The sequence below is a fragment of the Ailuropoda melanoleuca genome, chromosome 4 (assembly GCF_002007445.2).
Source record: "Ailuropoda melanoleuca isolate Jingjing chromosome 4, ASM200744v2, whole genome shotgun sequence".
Lineage (NCBI taxonomy): Eukaryota > Metazoa > Chordata > Mammalia > Carnivora > Ursidae > Ailuropoda > Ailuropoda melanoleuca.
This window is the reverse complement of record NC_048221.1, coordinates 123,203,833-123,225,262: the sequence shown is the minus strand read 5'-3', so window position 1 is coordinate 123,225,262 and position 21,430 is coordinate 123,203,833. Positions and strand designations below refer to the sequence as shown.

Here is a 21,430-nt window from a genome sequence, read left to right as displayed (position 1 = left end):
GTAAGGAGGGCAGAGAAGCCGTGGCCCCACTTTCAGTCTTAGGAGCCGCCCAGCTGGTCCTTACCCTACCTGGAGAACTAGGAAACTATTCCTGATTCCAGAAGGGGGTGAGGATGAGCCACGACGCTAGGCCAGCCTGCCCAGCAGCTCAGAGAACTGCAATACCTCTGCCCCCTCTGACCCCCCCCACAGGCACTCAAGCGCGCTGAGGGGCTTGGCGGACGCCACCAAGGAGGTCGAGTCTGGGGCCGGGGAATTCTGGGTGGGCCGGACAGGATAGCATTATTGAAAAAAGGACACCATTGGCACAATTAGGTTTTGGCCTTTAGTCTGAAAAAGTGTTGATTGAAAGTGTACAACAGAGAGCGGGTGCAAGCGGCCGGGGGCCATGGAGCCGCCAATAAAAAAGAATGTCCTTAAATAAAGTTCACAGAGTAAAAACCAGAACCACCAGTCTTCCCTCCAACACAACAGAGCACAGGCACAGAACCGGTGATGAGCCCCAAGGAGCAAGGAGGAGGCTGGGGAAGACAGCAGAGGCTCCCAGGCTGCTGTGTGGAGGGAGAGCCCTCTTTGGAATGAGCTGAGTAAAGCCACCCAGCTCCCCCCGCACACCTCATAACCACTGCTAAGGCTAAAGGAAAAAGACAAAACTCAGTCTCAGGTCCAGAGGGCTCAGAAAACAGTCTAGGTGAGCAGGGGTCTGGACAACCATTAGTCCCGCTTGGCCTTCTTCTTATTGTCACTGTTGCCATTTTCTTCAGCCCCTTCAGAAGAGAGCACCTCCTCCAGTTTCCGCTTGCCACTCTCTGGCTGAAGCTCTGCTGTGTTTCGGGGCTTGAAGCAAATGATGATGCAGGTCATGTTGTCACACCCTGTACCGTCCCCAGAAGTGTCTGGTGCCAGGCACTGATCCAGCAGCTACAAAAGGGACAAGGCAGGTAGCTCAGCTTCAGGGTTTGAACACCTCCTTAGGAACCTAAACTCCCGGTAGAGGGCTGACCCTGCTGAGCCAGGGTGGTAGAAGAAGGGGAACAGGCAACAGACGTCACAGAACAGGCCACTTGCTAATGCATAAGGCATGAGAATAAGTCAGGGAAATGAAGGAAGATGGAACTTTCTAGTCAGGTTTGGCATCTGTCAGTAATTAATGATACTTCCCAGCTCTGGTCTTAGCTCAGGTCAAAAGACAAAACCTTGGCTATGCAAACCAGACTCCCTCTCTCCTCTACCCAGGCACTCACCTCTTCCACAATGGATGACAATAACCGAAGCTCCCCATTTTCATCACGCTGGCTGATTTTTGATTGAATAAAGTCTATAACTTCCTGGCTGCTCATCACATTCCTGGGATCAAAAACAATACACTCTTCTTTAGTCCCACCAAGGCAGAACAGAGGAGTGTAGAGAGAGGTGATAGCCCCCAGGGCCAACGTAAACACCTACAGAGATTGTCCTTCACTCTGCCTTAGACTTGGGGGTTTTGACTCCAAGATGTCTGCCTAGGCTCTAATCCTACAGCAGTTTGAGGAAAGTGCTAAATGCAGCCATTAGAGGGACGCAACAGTCAAACCAGCTCAAAGCCCTACAAGAAAAGTAATGCTGCATAAAAGAGGGAATTCTGCTGGTGCTCACCATATGCCATCACAGGCAATAACCATGAATTCGTGGTCGTCAGTGAGAGTCAGCACCTTGATGTCAGGAAGGGCTGAAATCATCTGTTCCTCAGGTGGCAAGTTCTTATTTCTCTTGTAGAAGTGGTCTCCTGAAGTAAAGGAATGGTTCGTTGATGAGTAGTTTAAGCACTCCCCGAAGACTTGTGCTCGAGGCTGGTCAAGCCTTGCCATTCATTTCGCTTCCTTACAAAGTTCCATAGTCTAAGTGAATGGAAAACTGAGTTCTAGTTTTTCTTGTTTCAGCCCTATTTTCAGGTTGCTAAACCTTAGGTAGGTCACTAACCTGTCTTTTTTAATCACCCAAAAATGAAAGCTATCTTACCTATCTCATGGAGACATTTTACAAACAAAGGTCATAGATACCAAAGGACTTGGAAAAAGGTACGAGGCCCTACTAAGATTAAAGTCTGCTACCAGGTAGTCTGGAAGAGAAGATAAGACCCCAGAAGTCTTCCCACATTTTCCTGGCTCTTACCAATGGCTCTGGAGAGGTTGAGGCCCCCGTTGACTCGCCCATCCATGGTGACCTTGCCACCAGCATTCTTGATGCGTGCTAGCTCCACTTCATCCTCCGGTTTGTGGTCATAGGACATGTCCAAAGCTTTGCCAGCCTCGGACACCACACAACGAGAGTCTCCTGCATTGGCTACAATCAACTGCTTCCCTCGTATCAGAGCCACCACCGCAGTTGTACCGCTGTCAGAGCCAGGCTTAAGAGGAAGAAAGGGAGCATCATGGGAGCTTCTGGACACAAGCTCCTCACTGGTGCTCCCCTGACCATTTGCTTATGTTTTCTCCTCTCGCTGGGACCACCAAGAGAGCTTTAACAAACAGGAGGGGCATGGATTTAATCTTTCCAAAGACTAGAGCATGCTCTCTATTCTGAGCTAACTGTACCCTAAAGACCCAGTTCCCCTTGTAGCATAAATGCCCCCATAACCAGGACTTTAGTACTAAGGCAGTAAGGAGATTCCCCATCCCCAAATCACAGTCAGGGAATCCCATCTGCCTCTTGGCTTTTCCAGACTCGCTGCTCCCCTTCCCTACATACCTCCTCCTTGCCTTCCATGCCTGGCACCATCATCTCTTCTTCTTCCTCATCCTCTTCAGCCTCCTCAGTGTCATCCTCGTCTTCCTCATTCTCTGCCTCTTCGCTGCTGTAGCCATCCTCTTCCTCACTGCATTCCTGCCAGAGGGATGATCCCAGGCTGCTGAGACTGGGATGACCCCCTGCCCCCCTCCCCCCAACTCATACTCAGAACCAAGAGGTCCTGACTGAACACAGATTCTGAGAGCAATGAAAGATACAACTATATGATCATGATAGAAAAATCTAGGGAGGGAAGAGGGTTAGATGGGTGTAACTAATATCCTGAGTTGGGGTCAACAGACATGAGTAGGAAGTCCTACAAAAGGCCAGGGCTCTCAGCCAAAAGCACCTTCCAGGTAACACAGCCAGAAAATAAGTGGGCCAGGGAAGGAAATACCCAAATATCCAAAATAATAACCACCACCTTCTTGTTCTCTCTCTGGGAGACAAACTCTGAAAGGCCAGAACTAGATCTATTTGTTTTCATACCAACAAAGGAAGAGGTTCAAAGGTAATGGTTCCTATGTTGATGGAAACAATGAATTCAAGAAAATCTTGGAATGTAGTAGTCTTGGGGGCTGATCTAAGAATAGGAGAAGGTGGGGTAGCTGGCCGGCTCAGTCGGGACAGCATGCGACTCTTTTTTTTTCTTTTTTTGAGATTTTATTTATTTATTTATTCGACAGAAATAGAGACAGCCAGCGAGAGAGGGAACACAAGCAGAGGGAGTGGGAGAGGAAGAAGCAGGCTCCTAGCGGAAGAGCCTGATGTGGGGCTCGATCCCATAATGCCGGGATCACGCCCTGAGCCGAAGGTAGACGCTTAACCGCTGTGCCACCCAGGCACCTCAGCATGCGACTCTTGATCTCAGAGTCATGAGTTTAAGCCCCACGTTGGGTGTAGAAATTACTTAAAATTCAAAATAAAAAAATAGAAGGAAAAGAGCCAACAGCTATGCGTGATGACCAAACAAGCCCTCTGTAGATTCAGCAGCTGTCTGCTCCCACAGGCCCTTACCTCACTGTCTTCCTCTTCCTCCTCTGCCTCATCTGACTCATCCTCACTGTCCTCAAAGAACTTCGACTTAGCAACTCGAGGCAGCTTGTCAGAGGCTGAAGAGCAGGAAGGCCCAGCCTCACCAGTGGGAGTGCCAGGCTCACCACCTTGGCCTGCCTCAGTCCCACGTTCTGAGTTGGAGGAAAGGCCTGTGTGGGCCTTGGCTGTGGGGCCATTTTCCTCTGAAGAAGTTTCCCGAGATGGGTCCTCAGGTCCTGCCTCCCCGTTGAGGCCCTGGGACCCTGGTTCCTCGCCTGTCCCAGCTCCAGATTTGCTGTGGGGAGCACCCTTGTGACAGTTCTGCCCGTAGCGTGTCAGCAGCTCTTCAATAGTCATGGTGGCCTCTTCATGCAGCAGTGCAGCCTCCTCATTGTCCACTGCAGGGAAGAGGCTGAATCAGCACCCCCACCCCAGACTCTTCATGGGATCAGCCCCCATTCCCACTTCCACAATGCTTGCAGGCTGAGTTTCAACTTCCCCACCACCGCCCACTCCGAAGGCTCCTATCAAGTTTCCTATCAAGTCTCAGAACACCCCTTTGCTTCCTTCTCAAGAAATATCTGCCTGCATAGACTTCCTTTGGTCTTTGTCTTTCACCCTATTCTTAGTCAAAGGAACACTAGTTACTGTAGTTCTTTTATCACCTCTCATTTTTGATTGATAAGTTGGAAACCTCATTATGGCTGAGGACCACGGAAGCCCACAGTGCTAGTTTTAGGCCTATAGCCCAGGCTTAATGTCTGGCTGCTGACACTAATGACAGTTCCAAGTCTTTAAAAAAAGGTCACATAAACATTAACAGGAACCAGAGAGACCCCATCACAATGACAAAAGATAAGGTATATAAAAATGCTTACAACTATGGACATTAGGTACAAAGGTTAATGCTTTCTCCTTTCATAACCTCAAAATGTAGTATAGGAGGACATAGGGTTCTTTAATGTGAGGACTCCCCAAGTCCCTAAAAAGTCATCCTAAGAATTGACACAATATTAAAGAAGAATTCTTTAAAATGCTGATTTCCTCTCAAACAAGGGATGCCACACTCACCATCATCTTCATCAGCTACTTTTTCTTTTTCATCCTCATCCTCAGTGGGTCGCCCTGCAATCTGTGCCAGCTCCTTGATGACTTCCTCAGTGGTCAGTTTGGCATCGATAGCCAAGAAGGCATCTTCTAATGCCTGTATATAAGCCAAGTAGTATGAGGCAAGTGTAGGAAAAAGTACAGTGGGTACAAAGTGAATTGCCTATATGCAACCTGGGTACAAAGATGGCATGCAAATTACAGTGTGACCCACCATACAAGGAGACGCTCACATATAAATAAAAAACAGTTCAGAGACCTGAGAACAATGAAGCAGCTCTAAAAAGGTCCAAGTGGGAATAGAATTCTCGAAGAAATACAATATGCTGCAGCTTACTGGCAACAAGAAAGGAAAAGCCAAGGACTGGAAAACAAGGGAAAGCCTACAGAAGTAGAGAAGGAGCACTACGAAAAGACAGACCTTTTGTAGCTTGCCTTCTTTGTAGGCCTTCTGATCTTTGATGATATCAGGAAGATATTTGGCACAGTACAAGGCAACTTCCTCCCCTAGAAGAAAGGTAAGGTCATCCAGAGCACTGCTTCCCACATATAAAGCGATATAACATTTACATGCCATACTGGAGTGAACCCCAAGGGTCGAGGAAATGACTATCTTATACAACCAAAACCTATCTGAAAGATAATTGTTTAGGAAGTTCTGATCCAGAAAATGGATTTCACCATCAACTCTCTCAGGGCTATATTAATATACCTTTTGTCTTTTCTCACCTTATACATAGTTCTCAATGGAAAAAAAATAAATTCTAATATAGGAAGAGGCTTTTTGGATTAAAACAAGGCCTGGTGAGATTATAAACCAATACAATATCCTGTTAGGAAGGTAGAATGGCAAAATAGAGAAAAACAGCACTGGGAAGGAAATGATATCTTAGGACCAGAACCTTGGAAAGGAAAAGTACAAAGGACCTGTTCTTGCCCCCTAAAGTCTGGAACTGGAGTTCAAGAATGTCACCAATATGATCTGCTAAAGTTACCTCCATGTCCATCATAGACAGAAAACATGGCTGTCTCACTGTCCAACTCAGGAATACAGTTGTGAGCATCCTAGGAAAAAGAAAGCATAATTAGCATTTCTCAATGTCAAAGGATGTTCCTCCTTGTGCACTTCAGGTCGTGAGGACCGCCTTCACGCCTTAAACTCACTAACCCTTCCCTGGCTGACCTATATGGCCTAGAAATAAGAAAGGAAAATGGGATGATAAAATAAGAAAAGAAGTACAGGGGAGGGAGAAAGGAAAGGGGCCAAGGGAGGGAAGTAGGGGAGGAAAGGAAGGGGGGAGGGTGGAAGGGAGAGAGATGAATCAGGTCACTACCTCTGCAGTCTAGCAGCCTCAGCCTAGGAGATCTCAGTCCAGATGGCAGAATGTTTAGCTGTTGGAACTCTAGACCTGACCTTTTGGATTTGTGGCAACTATGGGAAGAACCAGAATAAAGGATCTTTAAAGTCACTTCCAGACCCATTCTATAAATCAGTGAACTTCAAGGAAGAAAATGTTAGGGAAGATAGCAAAAAGAGACCTGAGGGCATTATCAACCTGACAAGTTTCTAGGAGAAACTAAACTAGGCTGTCCTAAAACAGCCTAAGTGAAAGCACTAAAATTTGCAGAACTATATACCCTTATACCGCCACTTCCCCAAAGCACCATCTAAACAAATTATTCCCCTCTTCTCTCAAAGTTTAACTCACTCAATAAGTTACCCTCAGGTAGGGAGAGGATATATTTACAAAAGAATCTTCCCAACAAATAATGTTATTAAGCTACACTGTGTTTAGTATTTGTTAACTGGAATTTACAATGCCCCATGTAATCAGCCTTCCCACCTCCTACTCCCAGCTGGAAATAAGATATCATTCACCGATCATGGCATTAGCACACCTGAAGAGAAGTCTGCAATGGTCCTGCTGCAGCAACATTGTGGTTGGAAGGCTGGGCTTGATCCAATTCTTCTAATAATAAAACTTTTCCACCCCAAACAAATATTCCAGGCTATGCCATTATTCCGGTGCTGAACCTAGGTGACAGTGTGCTGCAGCTTACTCTGCCCCATCTTGGAACACAACCCCACCTCCCTTTCAGATACTTTCTACAAACAAAAAGAATATGATCAGCTATTTACTTTGATAGATTATCCTTGTGTAAGTTAATGGTTCTCCTTCCTCTTTCAGGCATTTAAACTTGTCTAGCTGTATCAATACTTAGGAAATCAGTGCAGTGGTCCTTCTGTTGTCCCTGTAGTAAGACTATGCCTTCATTATACAATCTAGAAAATAAAAGCTATTTTAAGGTAGTGAATGAGAGAATGGAAAAATAACTATTTTGTATTTCCCTCTGGTTGATTCCAGGAGAAAGTGTCCCAGAATCTAATGGGCTGTTATGGAGGGCCCTCAATGGCCTATGTAATAAAGTTGTCAACAATCGCCTCTGAGCCTCATCCCCAGGACCTGGAGAGCACCACCACAGACCAAAAGTCATCTTCTTCCTCTTCCAATCACTCCACGACCAGCCACACTGGCTTCCCTTCCCTCTAAGCCAGGGTCAGTTAGACCCTACCGGACCTACCTCTCCTCTCTCTGCACCAAAATGCCTGCTTTTATGACTATCTATTGCCTCAGCATCCTCCACCAGTGGTTCTCAGACTCTAATGTGCCTAAGAATTCATTTGTTATTCCTTCACCAAATATCTGAGTATCCATTATGTTCCAGGATCAGTTCTGGGTGTTTGGGATGTATCAGTGAATAAAATGAAGACCTGCACTTCATAAAAAACTTACATCCTCATGAGGGATATACACAATAAACACAGTAAATAGTTAAATCATATAGCATGATGATGTAACTCCTATAGAAAAATGACAGTGCTATGGAATAAAGGAAAGGTAGAACAGAGGACTGAACTGGATTACAGAAAAGTGGTGGGAGAACTGAATCGGCTTGGGATACAGTGTGGTACAAGCTTGCTAAAGCCATTAAGAAACTATACCTCAGCAGTCACTACCTAAGTCTTGCTGTATCTAATTAGTATCAGCAAAACAGTTGTGTCATATTAATGTTGACTTTAATTCTGTTGATTTTGTAGCGTGGTTTGTTGGCATGGAATTTATGCCCAATTCTATGTTTGTACTCATTTAAGTAACATTAAATTAAAATTGTTTTAGTGAATTCTGGAGTTCCACAAGTATTGTTTTCCTTGAAAAAAAAAAGAAAATCCGTGGAAGAGCTCCAAGATATTCTGTTAAATAAGGAAAGCAAAGTGCAGAAGGAAAGCAAAGTACAGAATGATATATTTAGTAAGCTGCTTTTGTGTAAGAAGAGGGAGCATAGGAATAGATATTTGTCTTTTCATACTGAAATACTACATGGATACACAGAAAACTAAAGAAAAGCAGTTAACTGTGTGGAGAGCAGGAGGGTACAGATGGATGGGAGAGAGATGAGCCATGGGAATGTTTAGTTATTTCAAAAGTAAATTAAATATTTTTAAAAGACTCAATGTATCACTAAAATTTGAGAAATCGGTCCAACTAATTCCACTTCTTGATAGGGGAGGGAAGAGCAGTCTTCTTGTTCGCTCCTTCCCAGTGGAACAAGACCATCATTCTCTGTCCTGCAATGCCACTCTAAATCACAGCTGTACCAGCTCTTTTGAACCCACACCTCTATTCAAATCATCTTTTTTGACTTCCTCATCTGTCCTCACAAAAGCATGTGAAGCTGAAGCAGATCTAGCTTCATACGAACATATGAAAAAATAGCAAAGGAACGAACATTAAAAACAAGGAAATATGCTTTTGTGGAATAATGAAAAAGATGAACAGTAACCAATGGTAGTAAGAGTGAAGTAAAAACACATTCTCATATCCTGACCAACAAGAATATAAATTAGTATAGCCTTCCTGGAGCACAATTTGATAATATGTATCAAAATTTCAAATGTGCATGCCCTCTGATCTAGTATTAGACTTTCAAAAGTTTATTTTATGGAAGTAGTTAAGACAAGGGTACAAGGATACGTATAAGAATGTTCACTATACCATTATTTATAATAAAAAACAATTATGAACATCCACATTTCCATGAAGAAATTAGATTACAAGTGGTACGTCCCTCCAATAGCATGTAGCTATCAGAAATGAATACGTGGGGGGTGCCTGGATGGCTCAGTCAGTTAAGCATCTGCCTTCAGCTCAGGTCATGATCTCAGGGTCCTGGGATCGAGGCTCCCTGCTCAGTGGGGAATTTGTTTCTCCCTCTCCCCCTGTTCATGCTCCACCCCCTCAAATAAATAAATAAAATCTTTAAAAAAATATTTTTAGGGGCGCCTGGGTGGCACAGTCGTTAAGTGTCTGCCTTTGGCTCAGGGCATGATCCCAGCGTTCTGGGATCAAGCCCCACATCAGGCTCCTGTGCTAGGAACCTGCTTCTTCCTCTCCCACTCCCCCTGCTTGTGTTCCCTCTCTCGCTGTCTCTGTCAAATAAATAAAACAAAATCTTTAAAAAAAAAAAATTTTTTTAAATGAATGTGTTCGTTTGGAAATGGGTTCATAATATATTAAGTGATAAAAGAAGAAAAAAATAAAAGCACCTATATGTATATGCTAGAAGTCTGGAAGACCACAACACATATCAAACTGGCTGGAGAGTTAAGACTTGGGTAAGAATTATTTTCTATTTTATTACTTTAAAAATTTTTGTACAATATGCCATACTGTTCCAGTTTGAACGATAATGATGACAAAACAAATCTATGAACTGTCCTCAAGTGGCCATGCTATGATATCCTGCAGGATTTCTGGCCACCTATCTCTTGGTGTGCCTCCATTTTCTCTCCTATAATATGGAATAAGAATAGCTACCTTACTTACCTTATCATTACAGAACTAAACAAACTGCAAAAACTGTAAAATTCCTTTTAAGCTGGAATTTAACAAATAAATATATATTCTGTTCTGAAATTCAGCACCTACCTCACACTTTTCTTCTCTATTCTTATTCTCAAAGAGGAAGGCCTAACATAAAGATTCACCTTACATCTCGAGGCCTCAGTTCCTAGAACTACTCCACATACCTTCTCTTCCACTTCCTGGTAAGGCTCTGGATCTATTTTATCACTTGGAACTGTTCTACCTTCTCTAAGCACTTTAGTTTCCCCCTTTGCATCTTTGTTCAGAGCCTCCCTACCTTTACCCTTGCTTTTCTTTCTCTCTGACCTTTCTGAGCCAGAGCCAAGTATTTCAACACTGTCTCTTAGCAATCTAGAAAAACTCATCCAACCTTGTATAACCCGACCAACTGCTTTCTTTACCCCTGAATCAGAGCCAATAAGCACTGCTAGTCATAAAATGTCATGAAATCGTGTTGATTGTACACCCTAATTCCATTCAGCATTTTTTTCACGTGTTCTGCATTGATGCTTAAATATATTAACCACAGTCAGTCACAAACCTTTCCCATACTGTTCAAGTTCTCAATGCTCTTCTTTCACTCTTAGCAGATGAGCTAACCTCTTGCTTTACTTACATCAAGGTCAGATTTCAAGAACTACCTCATCATCTCTATTCTACCTCAAAATTTCTCTACAGCTTTACCTAACCTCTCCTTCACTTCTGCTTCCAAAGCACTGTTTCGCCTCTTTTCTTCTTTTCATTCAACAAAGCCTGTATTAAACCATTTATTGGAAACTGGTTAAAATTATCTCCTCTCTTTTTAGATTTATATTTCCTCTTAAACTTTTAATCTCAAAACCTTTTCCTTCAAGATCTTACTTCACAGAGTAGGCAATAAGCAAATGGCAACCCAAATAGCCATTTTTGCAGGCTTCGTTTTTTCCCAAATACTACACATAATTAAATAGTGAAAACCATGTCAGCTTTCTTGAAAGTTCTCTTGGGTTCTGTGAAGTTCCAATTGCCTGTTTCTATAGGATGTCCCTTCACTTCAAACTTAAAATATGTAAATAGAAACTCAGCAGTCTTCAAAAAATCAGAACTTCCCCTGTAGGTCTTATTTCTGTTCATGGAATCTTAACTTTCCCAGGCAACACTTAATACCACTCCACCTTGACTTCCTGGCTCTCTTCCACCATCCAATCACCAAGTCCTACTAAATTTTCCTTGATTACTTTGTTCCTGGATTACTTTACTCTTAACAGCATTTTATCTCCTTCCTGCTTCTACTCTGTGCCCCTGTAATCCAGTCTACATACATTCAGATGCCAGATCATCCTTCCCAATATAACACTTTATTGCTAAAAGCTTCAATGGATTCTACTGGTTATAAGATTAATTCCGTACAACTTATAGGCACTCAATCGTCATTCCTACCCATCTCTATAACCTAATCTCTTAATTTTCATATCATTCCCCAAAAGAAACGACTCCACTCTTGACAGTGACCACCCCAAAGTAGTAAGCATGCCTCAGAGTCTTTCCTCCTATCCCTCCCTCCAATATTCTTCTTCTTTTCCTTCTCGTTCTTCTCCTTCCACTTTCCTCCTCTCCTTTTGTCCCCATTTATACTCTCTCCTTAAGGTCCACCTCCAAGAGATCTTTCTCAATCACACCAATACTCTATGATCATTCCTCTCTCTAAACTCTTTTAACATTTACTGTCTCTCAATAATATGGTTACTCAGCATATACTTTACTCAGCATATACTATTTTGTATTGCTATACAGCATTCCATGGGGGAAGAGAGAGTCTTAGGTCCAAAACTACATTGTAAACCAGCTCAAAAGCCAAGACTGTCTTAAATTTCTTTACAGCTTTGGGGCCTAAAACTATGTTCTGCAACATAGTAGGACTTCCATGTTTGTTCAAGATGGTGAGTTCCCAGCTGCCTCAGGACAAATACCTTATGGATGCCTCCTCCGTCATTTCCTACCCTAAACCTAGAGATGTATCATAACACACTAACAGCTGATAGTCTGAAGAAGATGACTCAGAATACACAAGTCACCTGAGTCAGGGCCCTCCCTAAGGCCTTGCCTTATGTATCATAAAATCACGTATCATACAGAACCTTCTGATCTTCTAGGCAACCAGCAGATCTGTATTAACAAAATCCTGGTTATCCTGCCTGATGTCCATCTCCTAAGGTTATAAATACATCCACAAATGTTCCTGTGTTACCGGATGATCAACCATTTACATTTACATAAATAAATTTATCCAAATTTTTACAAACCAAGACAACAAGTTCAAAGGTGGTTGGGAAAGGAACTATATTTTTGGTTTTAAAAAGTCATGTATTACTATCTGACTTTTAAAATTATATGCATATATTATTTCAATGCTACAGAATATTTTGTGTCTCCCAAAATTCATATGTTGAAATGTAATCCCCAACATGATATTATTTGGAGGTGGGTGTTTGGGAGGCAATTAGGTCATGAAGGAGGAGCCCTCGTGAATGAGATCATGCCCTTATAAAAGAGACCCCAAAGAGCTCCCTTGCCTTGAAGATAGAGCAAGAAGGCAGACATGTATGAACCAGAAAGTGGGACCTCAGCAGACACCTTAGTCTCGGAGTTAGCAGTAGAGTCTTGAAGATATATTTTTATATGTTGCATAGTTGCAAGTTTCACAGCAACTTTATCTACAATACACAACAAGAAGAAACAACCTAAGTGTCCATCAACAGATGAATGGGTAAACAAAATGTGGTATATTCATACAATGGATACTATTCAGCCTTAAAAAGGAAGGACATTCTGACACATGCTATAACACGGATGAACCTTAAGGATATTATGCTAAGTGAAAGAAGCCAGTCACAAAATGACAAATGTGTCTTTCTATGAGGTACCTAGGGTAAACAAATTCATAGAAACAGGAAGTAGAATGGTTACCAGGGGCTGGGGGCAGGGGACAGGGGGCAGGCGGAATGCGGAGCTGTTTAACTGGTATAGAATTTCAGTTTTGCAAGATGAAAATAGTTCTGGCAATTGGTCACCCAACAGTGTGAATGTACTTAACAGTACTGAACTGTACATTGTTACATATATTTTACCATAACATAAAATAATTAAAACATACACACACACACACACACACACAAAACCTCCCACAAAGAAAGCCTAGTCTCAGATGGGTTTCACTAGTAAATTTTATCAAATATTTTTAAAAGAATAATACCAATTCTTCACAAACCCTTCCAATGTATAGAAGAGGAAGTAACATTTCCCAACTGATTCTGAGAACAATATTACCCTGATACCAAAACCACAGACATCACAAGAAAACTACAGACTCAATATTGTTAAAGATAGCAACACAACACTCAACTGGATCCACAGATTCAGCACAATCCCTACCAAAATTCCAAGTGCCTTTTGCACAGAAATTGAGAAGCTGATCCTAAATTCATATGGAAATGCAAGGGACCCAGAAAAGAAGAAATAAGAAAAAGAACAAAGTTGGAAAACTCGCACTTCCTAACTTCAAAACTTACCACAAAGTTAATGGTAACCAAGACACTGCGGTACTGGCATAGCCGTAAGTATACAGATCAATGGAATGGAATGAGTCCAGAAATAAACCCTCATTATTTATAGTCAAATGATCTTAACAAGGATGCCAAGATAATTCAGTGGTGCTGGGACTAGTAGATATAACAAGTGGTGCTGGGACTAGTAGATATCCACATGCAAAAGTATGAAATTGGATCTCTTCCTTACACCATTCACAAAAATTAACCCACAATGGATATAAGAGCTAAAACTATAAAACTCTTTAATAGAGAAACTGGACTTCATCAAAATTAAAAATTTTTGTGCTTCAAAGGACACTAACAAGAAAGCAAAAAGGCACCCCACAGAATAGGGGAATATTTGCAAATCATATCTAATAAAGGACTTGTAGCCAAAATATATAAAGAACTCTTACATCTCAATAAAAAGACAAGAAAAAAGACAACCCAATACGAACAGACAAAAGATCTAAACAGACATTTCCCCAAAGATCTGTAAGAGGCAACTAACACAAGAAAAGATGCTCAAACATCGTAAGCTACCAGGGAAATACAATCAAAACCACAATTAGATACCATTTCATACCCACTAAAATGGCTATAATAAAAAGATAACAAGTGTAGGGAGGCTGTAGAGAAACTGACACCCTCATATACTTCTGGTAAGAATGCAAAATGGTGTGACCACTTTGGAAAACAGGCAGCTCCTCAAAATGTTAAACATGGAGTTACTATATGACCCAGCAATTCCACTCCCATGATATAGTCAAGAGAAATAAAAACTTATTTCCACATAAAAATTTATAAATGTTATGTTTAACACCATTATTCATCATGGCCAAAATGTGGAAACCTAAATATCCATTTGGATAAACAAAACATCCATAAAACGGAGTATTATTCAGCCATAAAAAAGAATTCATGATACAACATGAATGACTCTTAGAAATATTATTTAGAGGGGCACCTGGGTGGCTCAGTCAGTTAAGCCTCTGCCTTTGGCACAGGTCATGATCTTGGGGTCCTGGGACTGAACCTCATGTTGGGCTCCCTGCTCAGCAGGGAATCTGCTTCTCCTCCTACCCTCCCCTTCTGTCGTGCTTGCGCGCGCGCTCTCTCTCGCTCTCTCTCTCGCAAATAAATAAATAAAATCTTAAAAAAAGAAATATTGTTTAGTAAAAGAAGGCAGGGGCGCCTGGGTGGCACAGCGGTTAAGCGTCTGCCTTTGGCTCAGGGCGTGGTCCCGGCGTTGTGGGATTGAGCCCCACATCAGGCTCCTCCGCTGTAAGCCTGCTTCTTCCTCTCCCACTCCCCCTGCTTGTGTTCCCTCTCTCGCTGGCTGTCTCTATCTCTATCAATAAATAAATAAAATCTTTAAAAAAAAAAAAAAAAGAAGGCAGACATAAAAGGTGACATTTTTAGGGGCGCCTGGGTGCACAGCGGTTAAGCGTCTGCCTTCGGCTCAGGGCGTGATCCCTGTGTTCTGGGATCGAGCCCCACATCAGGCTCCTCTGCTATGAGTCTGCTTCTTCCTCTCCTGCTCCCCCTGCTTGTGTTCCCTCTCTCGCTGGCTGTCTCTATCTCTGTCAAATAAATAAATAAAATCTTAAAAAAAAAAAAAGGTGACATTTTTATAATTCCATTTTTACTAAATGTTAAAAGTAGGTAAATCCACAGAGATATAATATAAATTAGTGGTTGCAGGGGGTTAAGGGAGGGGAGATAGGAAGTGACCAGTAATGGTTACAAGTTTTCTTCTTGAGTGATAAAACTGTTCTAAAATTAATAGTGGTGATCGTTGTACAATTCTGTCAATATACTACCCACTAAAATGTATGATTTAAATGGATACAGTATACGAACTATATCTCAAGAAAATTGTTTAATAAGAAATCTGTATATACATTTTTAGGTACTATATATGATTAAAAGTTGATAGACTCCATCTTTGAACAGGATCTAAAGGGAAACAGAAAACAATTCCACTGAAATCAGTACTCAGTTTAAAGCATGTCATTACTTATCAGTGACTCTCTAAGATCAGTTCTAAAGATTTATGCTTTCAGACAGCATAATTTTAAAAAACAGCTTACAATGGCAAGAATTACTAATAAGATCTGTTGAACTTCTATACTCAAATTCAAAGTACAGTTCCTTACCTTACCTCTCAAAGTACAATTCGAAGATGATAACCCAATAGAGGGTCGGGGTGGAGAAGTAGTAGTAACATCTGCTATAGGATTGGGCAATAGAAATAATTTATGCAAAATAGTCTTGAAATCTTAAGGAATAAATTTTGATTCTAACTTCCAGTTGCTTAAGAACTTATAAAGGGGGGCGCCTGGGTGGCACAGCGGTTAAGCGTCTGCCTTCAGCTCAGGGCGTGATCCCAGCGTTATGGGATCGAGCCCCACGTCAGGCTCCTCCGCTATGAGCCTGCTTCTTCCTCTCCCACTCCCCCTGCTTGTGTTCCCTCTCTCGCTGGCTGTCTCTATCTCTGTTGAATAAATAAATAAAATCTTTAAAAAAAAAAAAAGAACTTATAAAGGAACAGTATAATAGAAAACAACTTCTCCATATTCATGTATATACATTTGATATCATTTCATACTATCTCTGAATTGGGAATAGGTACTGCATGCTAATCAAATGAGAAAAATGACCTTTTATAGAAGTTGCTTAACTGCATCCTAGACAAAGGAATTCTGATCTGGTTCAGTAAGTAAAAAGTGCTTTAAGATGTAGAGATGCGGCATTAATCTGAGGATTGGACAATAAATGCTCTTCAGCCTTCAGATACCCTCTCTTAAGTGGAACCCCACACAATGCTTGTAGTATCCCATTTTATATTTTGCTCCATTAATATAATGATTAAAATTGTCATGTAGGTAGCTTAAGAATTTTGTGCTTAACATTATCTACATTCAATTCTAGATGACCCTCTGTGACCACTAATAAGCCAGCTTCTATACAGCAGTAAACAGCTAGCCTACTCAAAAGTATATTCTTGGTATTGATATTGCCTTTTAAAGGCGGCAAATATAATTCATATAATTAAAAAAAAAACCTAACTCCCCAAAGAAAGCAGTTTTGTCACTTCCAGAGAACCTCATAACCCAAAACTAAAAGTACCCGTGTCCCTTTAAGACTACATCAACTAAAACCACTTTCAGATTGGACTTCTCATTAGCCACCAAAAACTCAGAGCCTTTCCATATATATTTCTCAGGCACCCTTCCACAACCTACCTGTTAACCCACAAAATACATACCTCAACCAGCTTGAGGGTCCCTCCAAACCATGGAGAAGGAAGAAGGGAAGGGAACATCAACTGTGGTATTTTGTTTACCCCTCCTCATAACACCCTGGTTCCACAGCAAGAGGGGCTGGAGAGAGGCAGAAAGTATAAAATGCCAGCTATTGATAGTTGCCATCCTTGCCTCATGAGAAGGGGTAAAATAGTACTCTCTAAGGCTGAATCAATGAATGCATCAATTAGGATTTTAGCAACCTCTGTAATGTGTATTGGCATAAACTTACCTCAGAGGAACCATTAGGACCAAGCAAATAAGGTCAACAGAATTAATAAATACATGGGATTGAGCCCTAAAGGTTAAGAGGAACAGATGAGTACACTTTCTGAAAAGGTAAGATTCACTCAAGAGCCTACAGGTCACAGTTATTTTCTTGCCATAGCAAAGAAACTCTGTTATACTTCGGAGAGAAAGTAAACAAAGCCAGAAGGAAAAGTACTGATGCAGCAGAAAATCCAAGAAGGATTTCAAGAGGATTAAAGATAACCATTCAAACAAAGATAAATTGAGAAACAGCATAACAGGAAGATATTAAAACCCAAACTCTCTCAGGAGGAAGATTAGGATCTAAGGAATAGTCTAACAAGATCTCTACAAACTAAACAGCTGCTGATGAAAAAAAGTCATTTTCTAATTACCAAAGAAGAAACCAAAAATAAAGGGAAATACCCTGCAGAGAAACAAACAGAACAGAATCACTGGGCAAACAACTTGGAAAACTAAATATCCAAGCAACTCAGTAAAGAAAACTAGAAAGAAGAGTACAAAAAAAAAAAAAAAAAAAAACAAAAAACACCAAACAAACAAAAAAAAAACCCCGAAAACAAAAACAAAAAACACCCTAGGAAAAACCACAGCAGAGGAGAAAATAGAAAATAAGGAATGAGAAACCTGAAGGAAAAGACTTACTGTGAGATGAAAGAGTCACCTCAAATCTTACAATATTAATGGAAAATGCCACAGAAATGGACTCTCCAAACTAGCAACTAACCCAAACCCCAGCCTTACATTAAGGTTTTTCTTTTGAAGCTAAATCCAGATATTTCTAACACTCAGACAATTACATTTACCAAGCACCCAGTAAGCTCAGTACTGAGCAGCCCACTGAAATATGAATGCTATACTTCAGGTTGACGCACTATGATAATAGTGTTCAGTAAGTGTCTCGAACAACTTCATCTCACAGACTCTTTCCACCCAGGCACAAGTGTCCTAACCTTTCTGGGCCTCAATTTTCCAGCTATAAAATGCAGGAACCAAACTAGATGAGATGAACTATAGGATTCCCCTCATTCTTGAAATGTTATACCTAATGACAGAACTGTTTAAAATCAGCTGTGGGGATAAAATTTGGGTCTGAGAACAAACCATTTAAGTTTTTACTGTCATTCCAGAGCTAACCACAGGGAGGAGCGAGGGATTTGAAGAAATTCCCAAGGGAGACAGTATTAGAATGTTACCTGAAGCCCACCTAGTAAGTAGATAAATCCTTAATCCCATAAATAATTAGAGCATTTCCTTGGCCCTTCTGCCTAGATCTCACACTTCACAAAGACATGTCTTACAAACGTCTTTCTCCCTTTCCTTCCTGCATGGTTTTTCCCGTTCTCCCTTGTAGTTTAACATCCATTTTGGCCAATTCTACTTCTTTTTATCCAGAAAATTTCCATCTTTCCCTTTTATCCAGAAGAAATTTTCTAGAAACATCGGTTCTTTATAGGTTATGATGGAATAGACTACAAATCAATGAAACTATAAACCACAACAAGCACAGGCAAATGACAATTAGGGATTAAGTTTTAGAAAAATCCCGAGGAAAAAATATCAAGCATAATAAAAAAGGAATGATACCGATCGACACAATTGAAGTTTTCCAAAGGTCGTAAAAGGCCCTGGAGAGAATACAAACGACTGACAATTCCTGGAGGTCAGGTCGAGCCTCTGAAATTCACATTCGGTGCCCAGAGCCAAGCAACTAGGTGTTTATGAATTTGAACAGACTACTTGCCCAGGCTTCCTATCACTGTCAAACTCCTCGTCCACAAAGAGGCCTCTCACAGCACATATTTAAGAAAAAAAAAAAAAAAAGTAGTCATGCCCGTCTATTCTCCTCGTCCTCGCAAAAGTAAATGAATAAATAGTCTCTCTTTTCATCTTCACTCCCACACTACACCTCACACCGTTTATGAGCCTGGAGGGCTGGGCTGGCAGGAGAGGATGGCGCGAAGACACGGGGAGAGGGCGGTCAGTGGGCGGAAGGTGCCTCTCCCCACATGGCCGAGCTCTCGCCGCCAAACTGGCCACCGGCACACGGTCCCCAACCACCAGCAGTTCCCTCTCGGGCCCGGCCCACTCTCGCTGCCGCCCGTCAAACTGCCGCCGCAGCTGCAGCTGCAGGCTCCCGATACGGACCCTTCCCCGGGGATGACCCCATCCCCCCGCTCCCTTTCTCCGTCAGGTTCCCGCCCTGCAGCGGCCCGCCTCTGGGCCTCTCCCGCCTCACCTCCATGGAGACGCGCCAACCCTGCATGGCGGAGAAGCCGTAGGGCAGCGTCAGGCGCGAGGCGCCGACCCCGTCCCCGGAGCACTTCACCGTGTTGGGCTGGGAGAGGTAGGCACCCATGGCGGCGGCTGGCCGGCGGCCTCAGGGGCAGGCGAGCGGGGCGCGACCCGTGCCGGAGCCGGAGCCCCGGGGGCGCGCGCGTGGCAGGAGCGGGCCCGGCTGCACTGCCGACACAAGGTGCCGGTGAAAGGCGCGAGGCCGGCCAGGAGGCGGTAACGGGACGGGAGCAGAGAGGGAGCGGAAGCGGAAACGGCGCCGCTCCAGACCCCGCCCGGCCGGCGCGGCGCGGCACGGCGCGGCGCTGTGGGGAGTCATTTCCTTAGCAACTCGCCCCGCCCGCGGGGACAACGGCCCGCCCAACCGCCGCTCCCGCGAGAATGGCGCGGTCACGCCTATCAACCGCCGCAGCTGGCCTCCCGCGGTTCCGCGAGAGGATCGCCTCCCGTATCTGTCTCCCGGCTGTCCCTCGCTACCCCTCCCTGCCTTCGGTCTTCTCTCCGGCCTCTCGTGTGTTTGTCGAAGCTCTTTTGTGTGGGACCCGGCGCTCCCGATCCATCCTCCAGTGTATCAGCCCCCTCTCCCCACTGCGCGCTCAGGCTCCGCAAACCCGCCCGATTCGGCTTAAAGTTAACAAGTATTTGTTCGGAGCGCTCGAAGTCCCTGGCCTGGCCTTATGAGAGTCTTTTCTGACAAAAGAAAATGAAAACCTCAATCTGTAACATCATTCGAGTTAATACAATGCAGATATGTTTGGCACAGTCTCTGCTGGGTGAGAAGAAATCAAAGGAGAGAAGGACAAGCTGTTGCTGGACGTCCTCAGTATGCCCTAGAAGTGCATTATGCCTGGGAGAGGAGAATAATGTTACGAGGTTGCAGGGGTGAGAAAAGAATGTAAACTGCATTTGGGAAGATTTTTGAGGAAGCTGGCTGGCTTCCTCAAAATCGTTGGAAAGTGATTTTAAGTAGTAATATTAGATAGGGTTGAGCTGTCATAAGCGCCTAGGTGGGTGACTTGGACTTCACTGTTATCCCCGCGTAGCATTTTAGGACTGTTGGTCTAGTCTTTGTGTGTACTTTATATTGGAGGAAGAAAGTGGAGACTAACTGGCTAAAGGGCTTTTAATCTAAGCATGAGACGGGAAGAGCTGGAACTAAGGTGCTGGCAGTGGGAATAGAGATGAACAAATGAGACAATAAGAAATCAACAGGATTTAGTGACAGATTGGATTCAGGGAATGGAAGAGAAAAGAGAAATCAAACTATGAGCAGATTGATTCTTTTAAAAGTCAAAACTAATTATGCTTCCTCCTGCTATTCAGATAATCCAAATTCCTTAATGTAGTTTACCAGACCCTTCATCCTTGACTAATTCTAACATACCTTTCCCACTTTTTATCCATTTCCACTACAACTCAATGCTTCAACAGTACATCTTTGTTTCCTCCAAAGCCATGGTTTCTCCTCCTATGCCTTTTACTATGAAACACACCTCCACACCCACCCACCTTCGTCATCTTCCAAGAAGTCTCTAATATCCATATACTAGTTTGGTTTCCCTATTTGTTTGTCTTTCCCAAAGCCTTTACAAAGCAAAAACTCTATCAAACGTAACTATTGTATACACCAGCATCCTTAGCACAATCTTTGTATGTGCTCAATATCTTCATTTAATGAGGGGGGCGCCTGGGTGGCACAGCGGTTAAGCATCTGCCTTCAGCTCAGGGCGTGATCTGCCTTCAGCTCAGGGCGTGATCCCGGCATTCTGGGATCGAGCCCCACATCAGGCTCCTCCGCTATGAGCCTGCTTCTTCCTCTCAACTCCCCCTGCTTGTGTTCCCTCTCTCACTGGCTGTCTCTATCTCTGTCAAATAAATAAATAAAATCTTTAAAAAATATATATATATATCTTCATTTAATGAATAAAATAACACCGAGGTTTTGACCCTGAATGACAAAAATTAGTGGAGCAATTAACAGAAAATGGTGTGGCCTGGGTGGGTGTGTATTTGCTAGTTTGGGTAGAAAATGGTGGGTTCCGTTTAAGGTGACAGATATCTAAACATTGAAAACATCGGATTGAAGTTAGGCTATGATGGTAGAAGATATTAGGCTGTAGGAGATGTACGTCTTAATGAATCTAGATGAGATCTCTAG

The 21,430-nt window shown here is 42.8% G+C and overlaps 1 protein-coding gene across 1 annotated transcript; it reads right to left on the bottom strand.

The window, feature by feature from the left end:
* Window positions 1-311: 311 nt before the first annotated feature.
* On the bottom strand, window positions 312-19,546 carry PPM1G (protein phosphatase, Mg2+/Mn2+ dependent 1G). The gene is made up of 10 exons (XM_002913764.3): window positions 19,217-19,546; window positions 5,904-5,973; window positions 5,330-5,415; window positions 4,873-5,005; window positions 3,784-4,199; window positions 2,728-2,862; window positions 2,152-2,386; window positions 1,636-1,765; window positions 1,245-1,347; window positions 312-921 (listed from the first exon to the last, which is right to left on the bottom strand). The coding sequence occupies exons 1-10, from the start codon at window positions 19,334-19,336 to the stop codon at window positions 715-717; spliced, it is 1,635 nt and encodes a 544-aa protein (XP_002913810.1). The 5' UTR covers window positions 19,337-19,546; the 3' UTR covers window positions 312-714.
* Window positions 19,547-21,430: the final 1,884 nt, after the last annotated feature.

Coding starts and splice junctions, on each gene's coding strand:
- PPM1G (XM_002913764.3), bottom strand. CDS start 19,336: ATGGGTGCCTACCTCTCCCAGCCCAACACGGTGAAGTGCTCCGGGGAC. Junction 5,416..5,903: donor TGTCTATGATGGACATGGAG/GTAACTTTAGCA, acceptor CCTTTCTTCTAG/GGGAGGAAGTTGCCTTGTAC. Junction 2,387..2,727: donor GCATGGAAGGCAAGGAGGAG/GTATGTAGGGAA, acceptor CTTCCTCTTAAG/CCTGGCTCTGACAGCGGTAC.